The 21,019-nt window shown below is 39.1% G+C and overlaps 1 protein-coding gene across 1 annotated transcript in view; it reads left to right on the top strand.

The window, feature by feature from the left end:
* COL14A1 (collagen type XIV alpha 1 chain) overlaps positions 1–21,019 on the top strand; it is a 253,116-nt gene that overhangs the window by 95,551 nt on the left and 136,546 nt on the right. The window contains exons 15-20 of the mRNA XM_056108162.1: positions 2,307–2,433; positions 9,121–9,260; positions 11,739–11,871; positions 13,070–13,129; positions 14,739–14,890; positions 20,848–20,977. Coding sequence (XP_055964137.1) covers positions 2,307–2,433; positions 9,121–9,260; positions 11,739–11,871; positions 13,070–13,129; positions 14,739–14,890; positions 20,848–20,977 — 742 coding nt within the window. The remainder of the gene's footprint in view (positions 1–2,306; positions 2,434–9,120; positions 9,261–11,738; positions 11,872–13,069; positions 13,130–14,738; positions 14,891–20,847; positions 20,978–21,019) is intronic.

Here is a 21,019-nt window from a genome sequence, read left to right as displayed (position 1 = left end):
ACCAGACATTGAAGTTTGGGTATATAGTTTTGGCTTGGAGTCACTTATGAAATTGTAGCCAGAGAGCAAAGTAGAGCAGAGGTCATTGAAATTACTTGTTTATTCACATTCTGGTGTCTGCTCTGTCAAGACTGGGTCAGCTGAGAATTTGAACAGTAACTCTCTTCCTCTAAGTAGACTGCTCATAAGATCTCTCTAAAATGGAAGCTCTAGGAGTGATATAGTTTTCTTAACACCTTGTTTCAAGAGTTCCAGGAGAGCTGGGAGGGGTGGGCAGTGAAATGCAGACAGACAGACAGACATCAGGAGACAGAGAAGGGAACAATAGAGGGAAAAGGAGAAATTAGGTTACCTTTAATGACGTAGCTTTTGAAGTCTTGGGCTAACATCAGCACCACACTTGATAGGTGGGGAAACTCGTAAATCTCGGCAAGCATTCAAGATGAGGAGGAACACAGGACCCACGTGGGGTGATGGGTGTACATTGATGTGACCATCTTTGGAAAATACAACTTGCCCCAGTAGGTGGGGTTTGAAAAGTATTTCTATTACTAAAAGTAGTAAGTTAGAAGTAATGTCAATGTTATACAGCTCATCCTTCTGCTGAGTAAACTAGCATATGGTGTGATCTAATTTGGTGAGATCAGCTTGAAAACTGATTAATTCATTTTGTGGATGAAGTTACTTGGAAATAATAGAATTGGATTATAAAATTTGATATAGTATATAGATATAATGAGTATATAGTATCATGCATCAAGTGACTAATATGTTTTGGAAATTCTTTCCTTGGAAATAGATGTTAGCAGGAGAGATAACAAACCTAGTTGTTATTATTACCATGCTTGGTATTGCAGTGATAAGGGTGGTGCTGGGGATCGAACCCAGGGTATCACAGATGCAAGGCATGTGTTGTACAACTAAATCACATCTGCAGGCTCCAGAAAAGTTATTTTGATTCTTTTTTTCTTATCTTGGTCCAAGAAAGCTAAGACAAAGAGGATAATGTGTTTGATTACCTCATTTCTATTTTCTGACCAAACAAATGAGTATTTTAGTATGTAGATACAAGACTTTTCCTACAATTAAATTTGAGCTGCATTTTTTAGATTGCTTTCTCACTTGTGACATTAGGTAATGAGTGAACAATAGCTGCACATTTGTTAATAATACATAAATACCATTCAAGATCTTTCATCAGTGCAAAATCTTCACCAGTGCCAAAGGCCAACTAATTCACATGAGGCTGCAATCCTTTGTACTAGTTGCTTTGCTTTTGAAAACTGAAGTTTGGAACAGTAAAAATACTAAAAATGAAACCACTAAACTATCCATGTCTTTGTCATCAATTCACAGTAAATAAATAAGGAAATAAATAACTCCAGCAGTTCTTTGAAATTATTTTGTTCTATGTTGTTGATATAAAAAATAAAATCAGTTTCTGGTAATCATTGTCTAGGGCATTGGCTTATATTCTCCACATCTGAGTTTTTTTTGCTCTGTCTTCTATATTTCAAAGATGTTGGTAAACTGGCATGTTTTACCTGTTACACTCAGAATGGTGTGTGTGTGTGTGTGTGTGTGTGTGTGTGTGTGTGTGTGTGTGTGTGTGCGCGCGCACGTGTGTGTGTGTCAGAGAAAGAGAGAGAGGGAGAACGAGAGAGAGAGAGAGAGAGAGAGAGAGAGAGAGAGAGAGAGAGAGAGAGAGATGCTCTATGATAGAATGGTATCCTGTTCCATTTGGTACCCACCCAGTGAACTGAGTTCTGGAATAAATTTCGGTCACCCACAAGCCTGAACTGGAGCAAGACTATTAAATAATGAAAGAATACAAGTCATTGTTTGGGTCAATCTTGGATGTTTTGTGATGTTTTATAACTGGAAAAATGCCATAGGAACTTAAATATTGTTTGTTATATCAATTAGCTGACTGTAAAGATTGATTTCATATATGACATTCAGCTTAAAGTTTTAATTTCCCAGAACCTAATGCAGATATTATTTAAGTAAGGGTTAACTGTACTTTCCTATAAGTTGCCAGTTCAACACGTAGGAAGATGGGGCGAATAACATGAGTTAAGGATGCATTAAATGCAGAATAGTCACAGTTATCAAAAAACTGTTTTTCTTGAGCGATATAGCTTACTTAGGCTGTAATTTTGTTTACCCACTTTTGGGACGTGGATGTGGAAGAAATTCTTTACTGAGTGAACTCTAGTTGTGCCTGGGACCAACAAGCTGATAAGTATGTTTGTGTCTCACAATTTTAGATTACAGGCTCAATTCATGACTTCTTTATTTTGCAGGTTGAAGTTGACCCCATTACTACATTCCCCCTGAAAGGCCTCACTCCCCTCACAGAGTACACGGTCGCCATTTTCTCCATGTATGAGGAAGGACAGTCAGAGCCTCTGACCGGGGTTTTCACCACAGGTGAGAGTTACTGTAGCTTGAAACATATCCACCAACAGTGATTAGAGATCTGGAAGCCGAAGCACCTTCCTCAGTCTCATTTTCATTTTTACATTTTTATTTCATTTTAATCTTTCAATTCAATTTAATTATGTTAAGATACAGCTTTAGGTGACTGGAATGGATTTTGGCTAATTATTTTCCATCTCAGAAAGGGAAAGAGACAAAGACCATCTAAATTATTCAGAATCTCAGTTCATTACAAGTGCATTTTCTTCCTTTTGTTTGTTTTCTCTATAAATTTGTATAAATAAGCTCATATATTAACTTCATATGATAACGTACAGTAATACGAAAACACCACATCTCTCATTCATATGTATATTACATTGAACTTTAAAAATTGCTGATATTCGGCAGTTTCCTGTTATCAGAAACTAAAGATTCATACTATTGAACCTAATATATCAGTCTTTAGTCAATAACACATTTTCATGCATCTGGAAAGGATAATAAAAATATAGGATTTTTAAATTTTTACTTTTCAGATGGGGAGCAAACCTGTTAATGCTCTGGGCTTACTTCTGATTGTGCTCAGGGATCACTCCTAGTGATCTGGGGGGACTGATTGAGGTGCCAGGGAAGAAACTGGGCTAGGTTGCATGCAACACAAGAACCTTAACCCCTTTACTCTTGCTCCAGCCCTATTTCCACTTTTTTAAAACTGAAGAAACAGATCAGAGTGTTTGTATGTTTCCGTGTCCATATTGAAAATCAACAAATAGACTTACTCAGAGGGCTTGAAGCTCAGAGATCATTCCTGACAGGACTTAGGGATATACGTGGTGCTGGAGATTTAACCAGGATTGGCCACACGCATGGTAAACACCTTAACCCCTGTGCATCTCTCCAACCCCTGTCACTGTCACTGTCCTCCCATTGTTCATCGATTTGCTCGAGCTGGCCCAGTAACATTGTGAGACTTGTTACTGTGTTTGGCATATCGAATACATCACAGGGAGCTTGCCAGGCTTTGCCGTATGGGCGAGATACTCTTAGTAGCTTGCTGGGCTCTCCGAGAGGGGCGGAGGAATTGAACTCGGGTCGGCTATGTTGGCTGTGTGCAAGGCAAACACCCTACCCACTTTGCTATCGCTCCAGCCCAGTTAATTTTTTTTCTTTTTGGGTCACAACTGGCGATGCACAGGGATTGCTCCTGGCTCTGCACTCAGGAATTACCCCTGGCAGTGCTCAGGGGACCATATGGGATGCTAGGAATCGAACCAGGGTCGATTGTGTGCAAGGCAAATGCCTTGCTCCATATAAGCACTTGGTTATAGATTAGTTACTGATCCATATACATATAGTTTTTTATTTCTGCACTCTTATTTCAGTTCTATAGGAATATGATAGCTTTATTTTTACTCCTTATTCCCAGACTTTGTTGAAGTGCTCTTATGTTGATGTCCTTATTTTAGAGCATCACAGGGATCATAATTTTAAAACTTTCAGGTATCTTCCCTAGAGTCACCCTTTTAGTAGTTCTTTCCAGACTGTTACCTTGCTCGGTTGGTGGATGTGAGTTCCTCTATCTCCCACTGTGGCTGTGTGGGTGGTTACCAGGGAATCCTCTTGCCACAGATATCTGTCATCTCCGTAACAGAGAGTATATTTCTACTTAACAGATAGTTACCTTGGACCTAGTTAGATATTTAAATTGATTTCTTTCTTGGTGATTTTGTTGAAGTGCTAAGTCCATTGCTGTGTGTGCATTGTTAAAGCTCACAACTCGTATTTGTTGCTGTCAATGTCTCCCTATAGGTCTGTTAATATTTGCTTTACAGACCTTACCTTCTGCTGGACTATGAAGATTTCCTCTCTTTTCCTGCCTTTCAGTTTATCATCATGAAACTCTTGGGATTTCTATACTCATGACAATTTCCATTCTTCTGGTTCTGGGGTAGTTTACAGGAGCTGCTCCATCTGAATGACTTGCCTTTCTTTCCTGGGACTCGTGGAATCATCACTGATACGGATGATCCTTCTGTGGCTTCTTTTGCCACAACTATCTATACATATGTATAGATACATATGTAGAAGATTGTTATTTCTTTCTGTTATGTAAATTTCATCTTTCCTTTATTTTTTATATAATATCCATCTTTCTCTCCTATTATCTCTTTTTTGAGAAAACTGGAATTTTAAGTGGTCTGTTCTAAATAGTAATATAAGTAGAGAGGTTAAAATTTCAATTGGCTTGGGATACCACTTATACAAGCAGAGAACAGACTTGATCTGGCACCTTAAAGCAATTTTTTCCTTTTGATTGAGGAATTCCATCTCTGAGATGGAATCCACCTGGGCTGATTCAGTGGCCTGGATAGATGCCTTTTTATTTCATTCACTCTAGCTGTTAACATGACTATCATCACTCTCTTTTAGCTATTTATCTACTTTAAAATTAAAAATGAGGGACTGGAGCGATAGCACAGTGGGTAGGGCGTTTGCCTTGCACGTGACCAACCCAGGTTCGATTTCCAGCATCCCATATGGTCCCCTGAGCACCACCAGGAGTAATTCCTGAGTCACATCGTCAGGTGTGACCCAAAAAGTAAAAAAAAAATTAAAAATGATAGTAACAGCAAAGGAAAGTATTTGCTTTACATATTATGATGTTGGTGTCTAAATACATATGTAGAAGATTGTTAATTCTTTTTGTTATGCAAATTTCATCTATCCTTTATTTTTTATATAATATCCATCTTTCTCTCCTGTTATCTCTTTTTTAAACTGGAATTTTAAGTGGTCTGTTCTAACCAGTAATATAAGTAAAGAGGCTAAAATTTCCATTGGCTTGGGATACCATTTTCCATTCCTTCACATTAAGTCTATGCTTGACTGTTTTTAATATTTGAAGTATCTTGAAAGCAGAATATAGTTGGGCTTTGATTTTTAATTTATCCAACATGTTCTTTTTGATGGATAAGTTTAGTCTGTTTACACTAAGGCTAAACATTTATATACATTTATAAATATTTATATACTCATGTACATTTATATGAGTGCTACTGCTATTTTTTCTAATTTAGTCATCTATTGCTTATCAATTATTTGAAGGCTATTATTTTTTTTCTAAATAGGAGAGCTCCTTTTACTACTTCTTTTTTTTTTGTAGGAGTACTGCTATTTATTCAGCCACTGATTAGCTGATTGAATTGTGCATGAACTCCACCTTACTTTTTTTTTCCATTTTTTATAATTGTATTTATTGAATCACCGTGAGAGCAGTTACAAAGCTTTTGGGTCTAAGTCTCAGTCATACAATGAAACACCCGTACCTTCACCAGTGCCCATTCTCCACCACCAAAAATCTCAGTATATCCCCATCCCACACCCTCCCCCTACCTGTGGGACAGATGATTTCCACATTACTCTCTCTCTACTTTGATCACATTCACTATTTCGACATCAGACCCACCATTATTTGAGATTTTACCCCAACACTCAGATCTGCTGAAAAGGCAACAATAGACAATTTGTGTTCTATTGCTGGTTATGAATAACATATGATGTCGTGTGGCTGCAGTAGGGCCATGTGGTTTTGAAATTCTGAAATTTTAACACTTAAATCTGGAGGGATTTCTGCCAAAAGCCACTGGGTTTTGAGATCTGCTCCTGAGTCTCTGGGATCATGGCCGTTGAGCAGCTTGATGAGGAGCCAGAGAGGCCGTTCGTGGGCGATGACTTGGGGTCTCGTTGGGGTGGGGAGGACAGGCCTGGCTCCCCCTTTCCCCCATCCCATGAGGCCCAACAAGTTTCGTCACTGCGGGCCCAAGCCTGACTGTCCAATGGCCTCTGGAGGATGACAGTCGCCAAGTCGCCAAGAGGGAGTAGGCGGAGGGACAACACTCTTTCCTCCCTGGGGTGGCCCAGCGACAGTAACGTTCTGTGGAGTCCGGATGCATTTCTGCCAAAAGCCACTGGGTTTTGAGATTTGTTTCTGAGTCTCTGGGATCATGGCCGTTAAGCAGCTTGATCAGGAGTCAGGGAGGCTATTCGTGGGCGTTGACTTGGGGTCTCGTTGGGGTGGGGAGGACAAGCCAGGCTCCACCCCCATTCCGTGAGACCCTATGTGTCTCGTCACTGGGGGCCCAAATGTGACTATCCAGTGGCCTCAGACGGATGGTGGCCACTGGGCCGCCAGGGGGAACAGGCCAAGGCATGAAACCTATTCCCACCTGGGTTGGCCCAGCACCGGTAGCCTACTGCAGAGACCAGACGCATTTCTACCTAAAGCCACTGGGTTCCGAGATTTGTTTCTGAGTCTCTGGGATCATGTCCATTAAGTAGTTCAATCAGGAACCAAAGAGGCCTTGCCTCCGATTATATAGCTGAGCCGGAGGTGGTTTGTGGGTGTGTTTCCCACATACCTAACTTTTGGCCGTTTACTTTCTTGGTAAACTTTGCCCAAAGTTTTTGGGGTCTGGCCAAAGCACAGCAGCAATTTTGGGGTATCTGGAGGTCTGAAGGCGCCATGAGGCTGCTGATGCACTCTCCTCACAGGTACAGATTGACCTGCGGCAGCACCATACCCCCCTTTTACTACTTCTTATAAGTGAGATCTTGTATAGTCAAACTCCTTCCGCTGTTGCTCTCCTTAGAAGGTCTTTATTTATCCTTTCTAATCTATCTAAAAGAGAATATTGCAAGATGTAACATTCTAGACCAGCAGTTTTCATATTTAAGCATTTTGAAAATATTTCATCATTTTCTAGTCTGTGGTTTCTGTTGAAAAGTTCAGTGGAAGTCTAATGGAAGTATCTTTATATGTTACCTGCTCACTTTCCTCAGTTTCCAAGATAAACATTTTCTTTATCTTGAAATTTTAATGGTTCCACTGCTATGTGTCATGGTGTAGGTTAGGTATCTGAGTTTAGATAACCATGTGCTCTGTCAGCTTTATGAACTTGTATAATCAATGCTCTCCCCAGATTTTGAAGAGATTCTACTATTTTTAAAAATAACATCTCCTCTCTCTTTCTTAGATACCCGTTATCTTTATGTTGGATTTCCTTATGGAGTCAGATAGTTTTCTTCTTTTTAAAATATATATCATTGATTTTTCTCTTCCACCACAGATATCTGAGTATCTTTTTCATTTGAACTAGCATATTAATTTCTCCACTTAGCTTATTTTCTATAGTGCTCTTAATCTTATGTAGTGATGTGTTCACATTGAATATCCTTCACCTCCTGTCCAGTATTTTTTAATACGTGCTGGGCTAAGGGCATATATATCCACAATGTTTACACTCTCCCCTGTCTAGCTCCCCTAACTATGCTGACTGTTCCTGCAGACCTGCCCTCTGTGTCCCTTTGCCTGGACCGCAGTCTACAAACACTTTTCTAATGAAAAGTGATTCTTCTCTCTCCTCCATAGTGCACAGTGCTCTGAGATTCAGGGGGTACGTTTCAGTCTCATCTCAAGCTAAAGGGTTTACTCAGCACTTTCTCTTATTCTCCTGAGAATGAATCAAGAAACCCCCTCTATCACCATATTGGATACACAATCCCAAGCTGGGATATTTCAAATAATTAAAAATAATGAACAAGTGTATTTTTCCCCCTGCATGTTCCCTGTAGTTGCTCAACAAATGTACAACATTTTCATCTTTTGGTGTCAGCCACTGGCTCGTTTGTCTTCTGGGTCTATCATTGAGCACACTTGGAAACAAAGTGCAGTATTGAGGAAACGAGGAAGCAATTTATAAAGGGATGAGAAATGAACTGGAGTTTGGGTAGAGAAACCATATTTCCAGGAAAAAAATTCAATAATTTCATCAAATCTCTGAAGGACTAACACAAGTTGGAATTCTCATGATATTCTGTCAAAGAGTTGTGAAAATTCTGGCTTAAACTGGTAACAATACCTAACATTTGTTTTGTATATAGATCGGTGTTAACCTCTCCTTTAGGGGGTCTCCCCATTTGGTGCTCAGGAGCCCACTCTTAGCACTGATGGATTGGTACTTGGTTCTGGCAGTGCAGTACTGCTTGGACCTTGTGGTGCTGCAGACTACCAGGGCTACATCCAGCCACGTTCAGTTGGACTCCTGTGATGCTAGGAGTCCAACTCAGGGCCTCCTTCATCCAAGTCATGTGCTTTACTCTTCTGAGCTATGTCACAGCACCTTGTTCTCTCATTTGTACACCCCAGGCATGGGTAAGCTGTGGAATACTTGAAGTTCTAATCAATTCCCTTTCATTTCTGCTTGCAACCATTTGAACATATTTTAAGGCGAAAGGATTGAACTTATTACTAGACACAAAAACTAATGGAATGAAAATTTTCAAGCCTGTTATAGCCATTTTTAGATATATTCAAAGTACTTGGAAAATAATATCTTTGTCAACAGTTAATGTTAGAGCTAAACTTTTAAGGTTAATAGAAACAGTCCATTTAAGAATTCTGGACATAACTAAAAAGTTATGTTTTAGAAGTTGCTCTCCCAGTGGTCTTCCTAGTTATGACAGAATAAAGAATCTAAGGCCATAAAGGGCGGATGTGCTCTGTTTTCCCTGCATCTTGAACTTTCCTGAAGCAAAAGATTTCTGAGTCTTCTTTTTCTAAAGCCCCTAGGAACTGCTTGCATTTTGGATTTCTTGCCTTCTCATTTCCCTAAGAAAATCTTCTTCCTTGGATTTCAGAGGAAGTTCCAGCCCAGCAATACTTGGAAATTGATGAGGTGAAGACAGACAGTTTTAGAGTGACCTGGCATCCCCTGTCTGCTGATGAAGGGCAACACAAGTTGATGTGGATTCCTGCATACGGTGGGAAGACGGAAGAGGTGAGTGTTAGAATGAACCTGGACATTTTATCTGTCAGTGAATATCCACCACTGCATTTGAGTTGGTGTTTCTTGACTTTTTTACTCTACCTTGATGCAGTACCAAAATCTCAGACTATTTTATGAATCCAAGTTGCCAGTGTTTTTTAAATTAAATTAAAATTTATTGTTGCTTTTTTTTGACCACACGCAGTGGTGCTTGTGGCTTACTCCTGGCTCAGTGCTCAGGGATCACTCCTGGTGGTGTTCGAGTAACCCTATGGGGTGCTAGGGATTTAATGCATAGTGGCCTCATTCAAGAAAAGTACAACAAGCATTTACCCTCTGTACTATCTCTCAGGTTCCATTTTTTTTAATAGTTTATTTCTTTATTGAATCACTGTGGGAAAAGTTACAGAGCTTTCGGGTTTAGGTCTCAGTCATGTAAGTATCAAACACATTTCCCTTTACCAATACTTATTTTTAACCGTGAACCCCAATAGAACCCCACCTCCAACCCCTCCCAATTCCTGTGAGGCAGATGAGTTCTAGTTAATACTCTATCTACTTTGACTAGATACATTGTTTTGATAGAAGATACACAATTATTGTTTAGAGTTTACGACCCCCCCCAATCAGATATGCTGAAACAGTGTTGTGAAATGATTTGCTTTCTACAGCTTGGTTTAAGAATAAAATGATGTCTTGGTTTTGGATTTCTGCTGTTTCATTTATTAACCCTGGAAGTATTTCTATTAAAAGTTAGATAGTTAAGAGATTGGTTTCTGTGCTCTGGAGTCGTGGCCGTGCCAAAGAGCCGCTCGTGGGGGCAGCTGGTGACCTCGGTCGGGCGTGAAGGACGGCCCAGAACGCCCCCCTTCCCATGAGGCCCCTGCTGCCCCCCGCCCCCGGCTCAAACCTGCTGTCCACAAGGCTCCCGTGCGGCCGCCATCTTTCTTTCCAGAGTTCAGGTTCCATTTTTCACTTTAGAAGTTTGAGAATCCCAGAAATAATTAATATTCTGTAGGCAAGGAGTTTTATATGAAGTCACCATATTTTTCTAAGATTAAAACTTGCTGTTTCCAGTGCTTTAGTCATTTATGTTTATATGCTTCGGATTCTTTGATCTTATAAATGACATTTAATAAACTTCAAAATAACTCGGGAAATTCTAAGAGGTTTTTTGCTATGGGCATACTAGAATATCTAGTTTGACTTTCAAAAGTGAATTCAATGGGCCTGGTATTCTTTTTTTTTCTTTCTTTCTTTTTTTTTTTTTTGCCTTTTGGGTCACACCTGGCGATGCACAGGGGTGATTCCTGGTTTTTTTGTTTGTTTGTTTGTTTTTAAATTTTTATTAGTGAAACACCATGAGGTACAGTTGTAGACTTACAAATTTTTGTGCTTGAGTTTCAATTATACAGTGCTCAAATACCCATCCCTCCACCAGTGCCCATTTCCCACCACCATGGATCCCAGTATCCCTCCCACCCCCATCCCCCCCATCCCATCCTGTCTCTGTGGCAGGGCATTCCCTTTTGTTCTATTTCTCCTTTGGGGTGTTGTGGTCTGCATAAAAGGCATTGAGTGGCAATCATGTTCGGTCCATATTCCTGGTTTTGCACTCAGGAATCACTCCAGGTAGTGCTCAGGGAACCATATGGGATGCTGGGAATCGAACCTGGCTTGGTTGCGTGCAAGGCAAATGCCCTACCTGCTGCAATATCACTCCAGTCCCAAGTCCTGGTATTTTTATTTTTTTTTACTATTTCCAGACTTTATTTGGAAAATAAAGTGTTGCTCATAGACATTTTGATGTAAAAGATTATATCAAATAACATTAAGACTGAATTAAACATCTCTGTATGCAAATGCCTATAAATGTCATAACATTTTAAAACTTTTCTTCAGAGTACAAATCATAATATCAATGGTCTTCCTGTATCTATACAAAAAGGGCATTGCTTTAAAGTAAACTATTCAAAAGACATAGGAAGAGGAGAAATGCAATATTAACTTACAATACAATTTCAGTGTCCTAGAAGGACCTGACCTTACAAATTAACAGTCTGATTAGGGGGAAAAGCAGATTAACTGGTTGGAGAAGAGAGCATAGAGAAGTGGTTACAGATAAACAAAGGAATGGGAGTGACTCCGGAGCACTGTGATGGGTGTAACCTGATAAACCTAAGCTCCTTGTGGAGAAAGGACAAAGCAATGTCATCCTACAAAACACCATGAGGTACAGTTGTAGACTTACAAATTTTTGTGCTTGGGTTTCAGTTATACAATGATCGAATACTCATCCCTCCACCAGTGTCCATTCTCCACCACCACTAATCCCAATATCCTCCCATCCCCCAAGCCTGGTATTCTTTATGCTTAGTTGTTTTTTGTTTATTCCAGGATAACATCCTTCATTTTTATCATTTTTATTAACTTTATTTCCCCCTTTGTTATTCAAGTAAACCAAGTTATTGAGCATCAAATACTTTTTAGGTTATCTTAAAAGAAGATCAAGACTCTCATGTTATTGAAGGTCTGGATCCTGGCACTGAATATGAAGTTTCGCTTTTGGCCATAATGGATGATGGAAGTGAAAGTGAGGTGGTAACTGCTGTCGGGACTACACGTAAGTTTTGATATGGTAAACATGATAATAACTACCCCTATTATCCACTCTGATCATCCTCTTCATTTCACTAGGTCCCCTTTCCATCCTGAACTACAGAAGCTTCAATATCTCTTTATCACCCAGAATTCTTCATATATCTTTACCTTCAATTAAACATTTAGATGCATTTTAGAGTCTTAATCTATTAATATGAAGGGAAGATCTCTATCTGTTCTGTTTTTCACATTATATCTTACCAAACAGTGTAGTACTTGGCATATTTAACTGCACAATAAATAGTTATTGGATAAATGGATGGATGGATGAAAGGATCCAAGAAAAAATGTATAAATAATTAAATAATTAATAAGTGAATAAATGAACAAATAAACCTAATATATCTAAGAGCTTCTGGAATATTCCAAGTTTATCTTTGTTCCAAGAATCTTGTACAAAATTAACTCATCTCTTCATTTTTTAAAATATGATGTATTAACCACGTATTAAATTGTCTTTGGTCGGGTTCCCTGGCATCAGATTCTAAGACAGGAAATTAGATCCAGAAGGCTCATAAAAGTGTACTTGGTAGAGATATCTCTTAGGAAAAAAAGAAAAGCTAAAAATGACCCTTCAGCTAATTCTATTAGAAGTTTTAAAGCTGGGATGATCATTCCAAATTACCCTACCTGAGACTAAAGGCTTAGGTTAGGCTTTTGTATACTGGCATCCCCAATTATTGAATGTATCACAGTCATTCACGACAACTGTGACCTCTGATAGGCAGTTCTCAGAGCTCTGAGCTTTTGGCAGTCAGAGTACCAGATGTGAAAGAAGAGCAACTTGACCTCAAAGAAGACAGCTTTCTGGGAGACCTACATAGCCAATCTGACCCAGAGTTGCCCAGGGTGAATATAAGAAACAGAAGATGCACTCTGACAAGACCATAGACCATATTGCCTTTCTTGGTGGTCTTGTTTGGAAGCCCTTGCAGCTATCTATGATCAGCAAGTTTGAACTTGTTTAGTTTTCTTATCTAAGATGTTAAGCCTGCCTTATCTGCAACTCGCTTTCTTAGCTTACAACCATCACAAGGTTGTTGTGAGAAACAAATGAGATGATATAAATAAAAGTTGCTTTGGAAAATGTCTAATACTGTATCAAACTGAGTAGAGTTATTCTCATGACAGAATTTTTAAAGTAATGAATATCTTTGTAGTTGACAGTGACTGGACAGAATCAGCCACCACCATAGCACCTACCAGGCCCGTGACTACAGGTAAGTATAAATAAAAGCTCATGCAACTCTATGAAAGGGTTAATTTCAACAGATATTATGTTATCCCGGTTTCATTTCTTACATCATTAGGAACCAGACACCACTTTAAATTTCTCGAAGAAATAAACTCGGAGAACTCTTCAATTTCTTCTTACTTCTAAACACCAACTCTTTGAGTTTACTAATCTTAACCTCACTGCTACATTTCTCAACTATCTTTGTTTTGGATTGAATCTTCCAGAGAATGTTAGATCACCACTCTCCTTTTTTTTTTTTTTTACCACTCTCCTTTTTTGTCTCAGTGACTGCTCTTGTATTCAGTTGATAATTCTTAGTTTCCTTGCATTTCTGTGGATAACAGACATTGCTGGTCTATTTTTCTTACATCAGCTATTTCAATCTCAGCTCATTGTTATCTTCTCAATTAACTAACAAGCTACCAGCGTCAACCATAAGTTTACTGATCTCTAAAATCTATCAGTCCTGACTAATTTACTCTTCATCATCCATTATCTTTTCTTATTGGATTGTACTTCCTTTCCTGACCTCATCCCTGACTTCATGCTTTCTTCATTTCCTCCAGCATCTAGAAATCCCTGCCCTGAATTTAGTGGTTTCCTCTTGCCCTACTGTCTGATACACTTCCTTAAATTTTCCTGGTAAGTGTCAATCTCTATCTTCCTCTGTGCCACTTCTCCTTTTTCTGTCATCAGTTAATCACTATATATCCCCATTCTCAAATATAGCCTGATACACACACAGAAGTTCAGTGACTGCTGAATGATTAAAAAGGGATTGAAAAAGAAGACTGGTGGGAATGGGCAAAATGAAAGGAAGACAGAAGGAGAAGGCAAAATGGGACAGATGAGAGAACAAGTATCTTGAGAGATGGGAAGGAATGTGCCAGACAGCATAGTTCAAGTGACTTGAATGGATATCATAGAAAAGATAGCATCTGTGTGGGCTGAATTGATAGAAGTAACAGTGAGAGATTTATGTTTTGAGAGATAGGTGTCTAAAGAAAGATAAGGGGCTGGACCAATAACACAGTGGGTAGGGCATTTGCTTTGCATGAGGCCGACCCGGGTTTGATTCCCAGCATCCCATATGGCCCCCCAAGCACTACCAGGAGTAATTCCTAAGTGCAGAGCTGGGAGCAACCCCTGAGCATCACAATAAAAATAAAAAAATAAAGAGAGACAAGAAAACAGATGAATGGCATACATGTGAGATGCTGAATCACACCCTGGGGCTGACCACGCCTGACCTAGCATGCTCTCTTTTCTATCACGTTTTCTTTCAGGGCTTCTCTTTGGGTTTCCTAGCCCAGTGGCTTGTACTTATGAGTATATGCACAGAGCCCTACTGTCTGATACATTTTCTTAAATTTTCAGGGGTTCATGGTACTTGAAAGCATCTCATAAATTCATCTTTGTTTGCTACCAATTGGCACCACTGCTTCCCATTAAACTGAGTTGTTCTTGCTTCATGTGATCTATTCTAGGGAGAAGCAATAAATACTTGTTACTGTTTCCATAAATCAACCCTGTAGTTCAATTTGGAAAGTGATGAGCTGAAGGTATATCATCCTTGGTTGTGCTTATTTCAGTTTTCCGGACAGGAATCAGGAACCTGGTTGTAGATGAGGAAACCACTTCAAGCCTGCGGGTGAAGTGGGACATTTCCGACAGCAGCGTGGAGCAGTTCCGAGTGACCTACCTGACGGCTCAAGGGGATCCTGCAGAAGAAGTGGTAGGAATGGCCGATAGAACCAGCCCCTATACTCCATGAGTGTTCTTGACTCACAGAGCTAGGGAGTCTGCACCAGAGACAGACGCATGCGTAGTCAGTCACTTCTTTCTTGGTGACTCTATCATCTCTAGAAACTCATTTTTTTGCATTCATTCAAACTCAGCTGATGATTTCTTGTTGTCCTTCCTGCCTGCAGATCTTGCTGTACCTACTTCAGGTTGATGTAGTTTCTGTACTTTGTTTCCAGGGCTGCTGCTAGTACAGTGATAACTTAGTAAACACCAAAGTTGGGGCATTTAAAAAAATTGGTAATACTTTTGCTTCTCTCTGTGTGTATAACTAGATATATACCAATGTATATGCCCATATATACATAGATATATGTTTATGTATATTTAAATAATGTATAATTTATTCTATCTACTTTTACTATGCAAACATTTACGTATCTTAAAGTATAACAAATTTCCCTTGGAAAATCTAATAAGTTCTTTTTTTAAAAAAATTTTTATTAGTGAAACACCGTGAGGTACAGGTGTAGATTTACAAATTTTTGTGCTTGGGTTTCAATTATACAATGATCAAGTACCCATCCCTCCAACAGTGCCCATTTTCCACCACCATGGATCCCAGTATCCCTCCCACCCCCATCCCCCCCATCCCACCCTGCCTCTGTGGCAGGGCATTCCCTTTTGTTCTCTCTCTCCTTTTGGGTGTTGTGGTCCACAAAAGAGGCATTGAGTGGCAATCATGTTCAGTCCATAGTCTACTTTCAACATGTATCTCGCCTCCTGGGAGGATCCTCCAAACACCCTTTATTCGGTGCTCCCTTCTCTATCTGAGCTGCCTTTCCCCTAGAGTGCCCGGCTGGTCTCTAAGCCATGGAGTAATCCTCCCGGTACTGATCTCAGCTATTCTTGGGTATTAATCTCCTATTTTGTTACTTTATGTCCCCCCGATGAATGCAGTCTTTTTATGTCTATCCCTCTCTTTCTGAGGAAAATCTAATAAGTTCTTAAGCAAGGCATACATCAAAAGAAATAAAACTTTCAGTATATATTGATTTATTCCTAATAAAATTATATTCATTAGAAAATAGTTATATTTTTCACTGTACCTACTCATTTTGAACAGATTTATAAGTCCTTTCTAACTTGTTCTGAGTCATGAATGACTCCATTCAGACATTTAGATTCTTATGTATTGAATTTTCCTTTTATTGTTTTAGTTTTATTTTTTTCTACATACGTAATCTGAATCCACTCTTAATCCCATCCTTTCCATGTTTTCTTAATTTATACCATGTCATTTCTTTGAGGCTAGCACCTGAAAATTGTTTCCTAGATATGTTTCCTGTTCAGACCAGATAACTCCAGTTTTCGTCCAAAAGCAATGTTTCTTTTTAGTCATGGAATATGAATATACTCTATTTGGCCTCATTATTTGCATTCTTTGCCTCTGCTGTATTATATTTGAGACATTCAACCAAAAAAGTCTCCAAATTCATTATTATTCAAGAATAACATGATTATTTCCTCTTCCTCTCCTTTATTTATATAGCCATTGATAAAAATTATATTAATTTATGTGGTTTATATAAGCAATTATTTGAGTTCAAAACTCTCTTGGGAAAGTACTGTATATCAGAGTGATAAAAGGACTGTTACAGAATACAACAAAAACTCCAGGAATTTCCAAAGGGTCCATGAATTATCTGGGAGTTATTTTGCAAAGTCAATTGGCAAGAAAGGTTGAATTATATATTCACTTAAACTAACTATTTCAAATGATTCATGACTGATAAATTTAAAAAATGAATATTATTTATTCTTAGTAATGAGAAGTAATTATAAAATTTGGGGGTTTGATTTCTCTAACATTATTCTCATATTATGGTCTCACTGTCACTGTCACTGTCCTCCCGTTGTTCATCGATTTGCTCCAGCTGCCCGAGTAACGGCTCCATTGTGAGACTTGTTGTTACTGTGTTTGGCATATCGAATACGTCACGGGTAGCTTGCCAGGCTTTGCCGTGTGGGCGAGATACTTTCAGTAGCTTGCTGGGCTCTCCAAGAGGGTCGGAGGAATTGAACCCGGGTAGGTCGGGTCGGCTGTGCACAAGGCGAGCACCCTACTGCTGTGCTGTTGCTCCAGCTCATATTATGGTTTAGTAACTAAAAAATGAGATTCAAAAAAATCTCCCTAGAATTAGAATTGCTGTTTTATTTATTTTGCCTTTCACTCTTTCCAGAAAACACATTAAATTTTTTGATAAATTTTTCTTACTAATTGGGAGCATAGCAATTTAATCTCCTATGTGCAGTTGTTAAGTGTCCATGTGAAAGAATAATATTTACTTTGAATTGTTGCCAAATATTTTCCTATTTTTTTTCTTTCATTTCAAGTTTATTCAGAATAGTTGGAAACCTAGATGAAAGGGAAAATGATAAAAGTTCTTAACACATATGTGCCTAGGTAAATAAATTCAATATAGATGAAAAACAATAACTATGCACTTGATGATGATAACTATGCAATACTGCACTTACTATACGGAAGGAAGTACTATAGAATTTAAATTACTGGTTCCTTTCATGAATTCTAATTAAGTTGATTTGGATACTGAATTTTCAGACAGTTTTTCAGGGGCTTAACTGAGGACTAATTGAGAATTTATGTCTCAAATTTGCATGCAGTGTTGCTCTTCTGTGGATGTAATGTATTACGACTACAGGTGGAAAATCGGGAACCTCAGATAGAGATTATGAAAATGAGGTGGGGCAGGCAGTAGGAGATATATATCCAATGGGTCCTAAATTTCCACACACCTACTATCTTAAAATAATGATATCCAGAAGGGAAAGACAGATGGCTAAAATTTATCAGTAAAGTGGAAAAGCAGATGTATCCGGATTAAGGAAATGTTTACTGTCATCTTTCCAAAATTTCCTGAACTCTTAAAGCTGATTAAATTGACGTGAGGAAAAGATCTGATAGGAATTATAATAAGAGAAAATAATTTCTCACTTAACTTCTTGACAGGTTCTTGGAACTACAGCTTGAAGTGAAACAACAGAAAATGAAAGTAGATCCTCGAATAATGTCATTTGTTCACCATCAATCAGAACATTTCCCTTATCCATGTTATAATAGAACAACACTGATTAAAATGAGGTTATTTAAGGACCTACTCTATGTAACATTGTAGACCAAAATCAAGTTTAAATGTGACTAAACTTAACGGGAATTAAATATAGTTTTTCAGTTTAGGTAGGTGAAGCATTTATATATTTTCCAAGAATAATTAAATCTACCCAATATTTCCAACAAAATGCTTTTGAACTCATAAAAAGTAAGACTGTCCCTCAAAGTGTTCTAAAAATTAACTCTGACTCTGCTATGAAATAAAGAAGAGTGACGATGACCTTGCACTGAGCTTTTTTTGTCAGCAAAATGAAGTCTGACATGTTTTATTTGTGAAAGACTAAGGTTCCAGATGGTTCCAAAGCCTCGATATAAAAATCTGTAATCATGAACTGAATTCTGAGTTGCAATTTTTTTTGAGTAGGGAGACACAGCGTGGCTCATTCTTTTACAAGTTCAGTTTGTAGAATTTAGCTTTTAAAGATGCAGCATCCAGAAACAAGAGCATTCTTATTGTTTACTTTTCTTCTCTTTTTCTTTTTGTGGTTTGTGGGTCACACTGAGGGGTGCTCATAGCTTACTCCTGGCTCTGTGTTCAGAGATCATTCCTGGATGTGATCCCAGGAATCAAATCCAGGTCCCTATACTAACTTCTGTCCCCAAGAGCTTTTTTTTTCTAGCAGTTTTATTGTTGTTGTTGTTATTTTTCCCTAAAAACCAGCCTTCAGTGGATTGCAACTTAAATGAGAGCACCCATATCATGTAGCTCTTCCCTGCAGGCAGTGTGCAATGCTGGGAATCCTCTTTCCACCAGGGACCCAGGGCACTGGATGGAATTCCAAGCTGCTCTGAAGAACACTGAACAGTCATCAAGCCAGACATGAAATTGTCTTTCTGGAAAATGTAAAAATATGTCTGCTGGTGGGGTTGACAGGTCCCTGACCTGTTTTCTAAACAAATCCATCATGTGCTAGGATCTGCCACCTGCTTCTAGAAGCCCAGTTTCCCTTGTTTTGTGCAAACAAATGCCAAACAGAAGATATTTGCATGCAAGTAGTGATGCAGGCAGCCGAGTCTTGAGGGGAGAGGACAGGGTTTAGGCTAGACCCAGTACAGCCACCGGAGAAATCAGTATAACTTATCAGCTAAATGGGCCTGTTTCCCTCTATGTAAAATGAGTCTAATGCTACTCAAAGGGTGGCAGTGAAGAGGAAGCAAGTTACTTTCTTAGAATTCTTGGAGCAGTATCTGGCACATATTAATTACTATATAAATAATGACTCTTATTATATAAACTAGAACACCAACTTCTTGGCAAGTAATGCATCTTCCCAAATGATGCCACTTCAGTACCCAAAGGCTCAACCTGGTTGGTTCCCAAACCAGACCCCTCTCACTTTGAGAGATGACCATATCTAAGGAATGTCAACTTGGGTGGTTTACGTGGCAGACTGCTTGGAATGAATTTCTAGGATCTATGCTTCAGAGGAGTTTTGTTTAGAAGGAACACCCTGCAAGCTTCATGGATGCAGTAATGCAAGTTAGGGCAACCACAATTCTTCCTTTGACCTCCATGCCAGGTCTAACTAACACAAATATCGAACTAAGCCAAATTCCTTTAAAAAAAAGCCATCCCATTTCAGGACCACATCAATTCAATCCTGTATATTTTAATGTCATTTCTTATGTGCAGAAAAATCATTTTGATCCTGTATAAAATCACCTAATTCATACTACTGTACACACACACACACACACACAGACACACACACACACACACTGCTTTTAGAGTGTAGCAATATTTTGGCAACAAATTCATCTGGGTTCAACCCAAGGATCTTTGGGGTTTAGTCCATGATTTAAAGATTATCTGCATCCAGAAGGAGACAGCTCAGCCCTTTGCCTGCTGGCATGTTACCCAACCCTTGAATCAAAAAGCAGCTCCAGCTGTCCCAGTCTTGTGACTCCCTCAAACACGTCTGGGTCAGTTCTTACATCCTAACATTTTTCCAGCCATGATTAAGCTCCTTAAATGGTCCTGAGATGTGCCAACATCTAACTGCTGGAGCAGACACAAAAGTTTTGTGGTTTCAGCATGGGGAGCACATGGCTTCTCGGATCCATAGGTTGTTTGGGGGGTGCCAGAATTTGCATTGCTAAGCCACATGGCTCATGGTACTAGATATCTATCCACTAGATTTCATCTCTTGCAGCCTTTAGAGACAGAGGGAGGGTGATTTCAGATGGAGGAAGGCACCGCCTTTCTTAAATTTAAAAAAAAAAGTTGCAACATTTCTTAGACTTGCTGTCAAATCTGTTCCAGCTTGGAAAACTTGGATTTAATGTGTGGTTCAGTTGTTCTTGGCTTGCATCCATCTTTTTCTGAAGTGCTGGGATATTTTCCTGAAAGGGTAACACATGGAAGTCTGGATTTTCTAGAGGATGCTAAAGTAGAGTCAAAAATGGTGTACAGGCTAGGTTATAGAATGAACTCCTGAGCTAGAAACACCTTCTCCCCAAAGAGATGATTGTACTTCTAGATAATTCACAAATGCTGGAAATTTGTTCAGAGAAGACTGAGTCTAAAGCTTTTTTCTCAGAATCTCAGAGATTCCCATGAAGACCATTTCTATCAGTGATTATCAATGCAGTATTGTTATGAGGGGCATCTTAGAGAGAAAGACTTTTTTTGCTGAGGCCCAAGTTGCCTTCTCACTATCTAAACACCTGTTACATCGAGCTATATTAAAGTGCCCCCATTCCATGCTGATCAAGGGAACAAAAGTCCTATTAATGCATTGGTTCTCTGCTTTTGTGATCAGGTTATGGTGCCTGGAAGCGAGAACCATCTCCTTCTGAAGCCTTTGCTGCCTAACATGGAGTATAAGGTCACTGTGACTCCCATCTACCATGACGGAGAAGGCGTCAGTGTCTCTGCACCAGGAAAAACCTGTGAGTAATGCTTTGTCCCTGAGGGGTCAGTGCTCTTTCCCT

This window comes from Sorex fumeus, unplaced genomic scaffold (genome assembly GCF_029834395.1).
Source record: "Sorex fumeus unplaced genomic scaffold, SorFum_2.1 ptg000002l, whole genome shotgun sequence".
NCBI classification, from domain to species: Eukaryota; Metazoa; Chordata; class Mammalia; order Eulipotyphla; family Soricidae; genus Sorex; species Sorex fumeus.
Note: the sequence above shows the minus strand (reverse complement) of the source record. Positions and strands in the feature narration are given on the sequence as shown.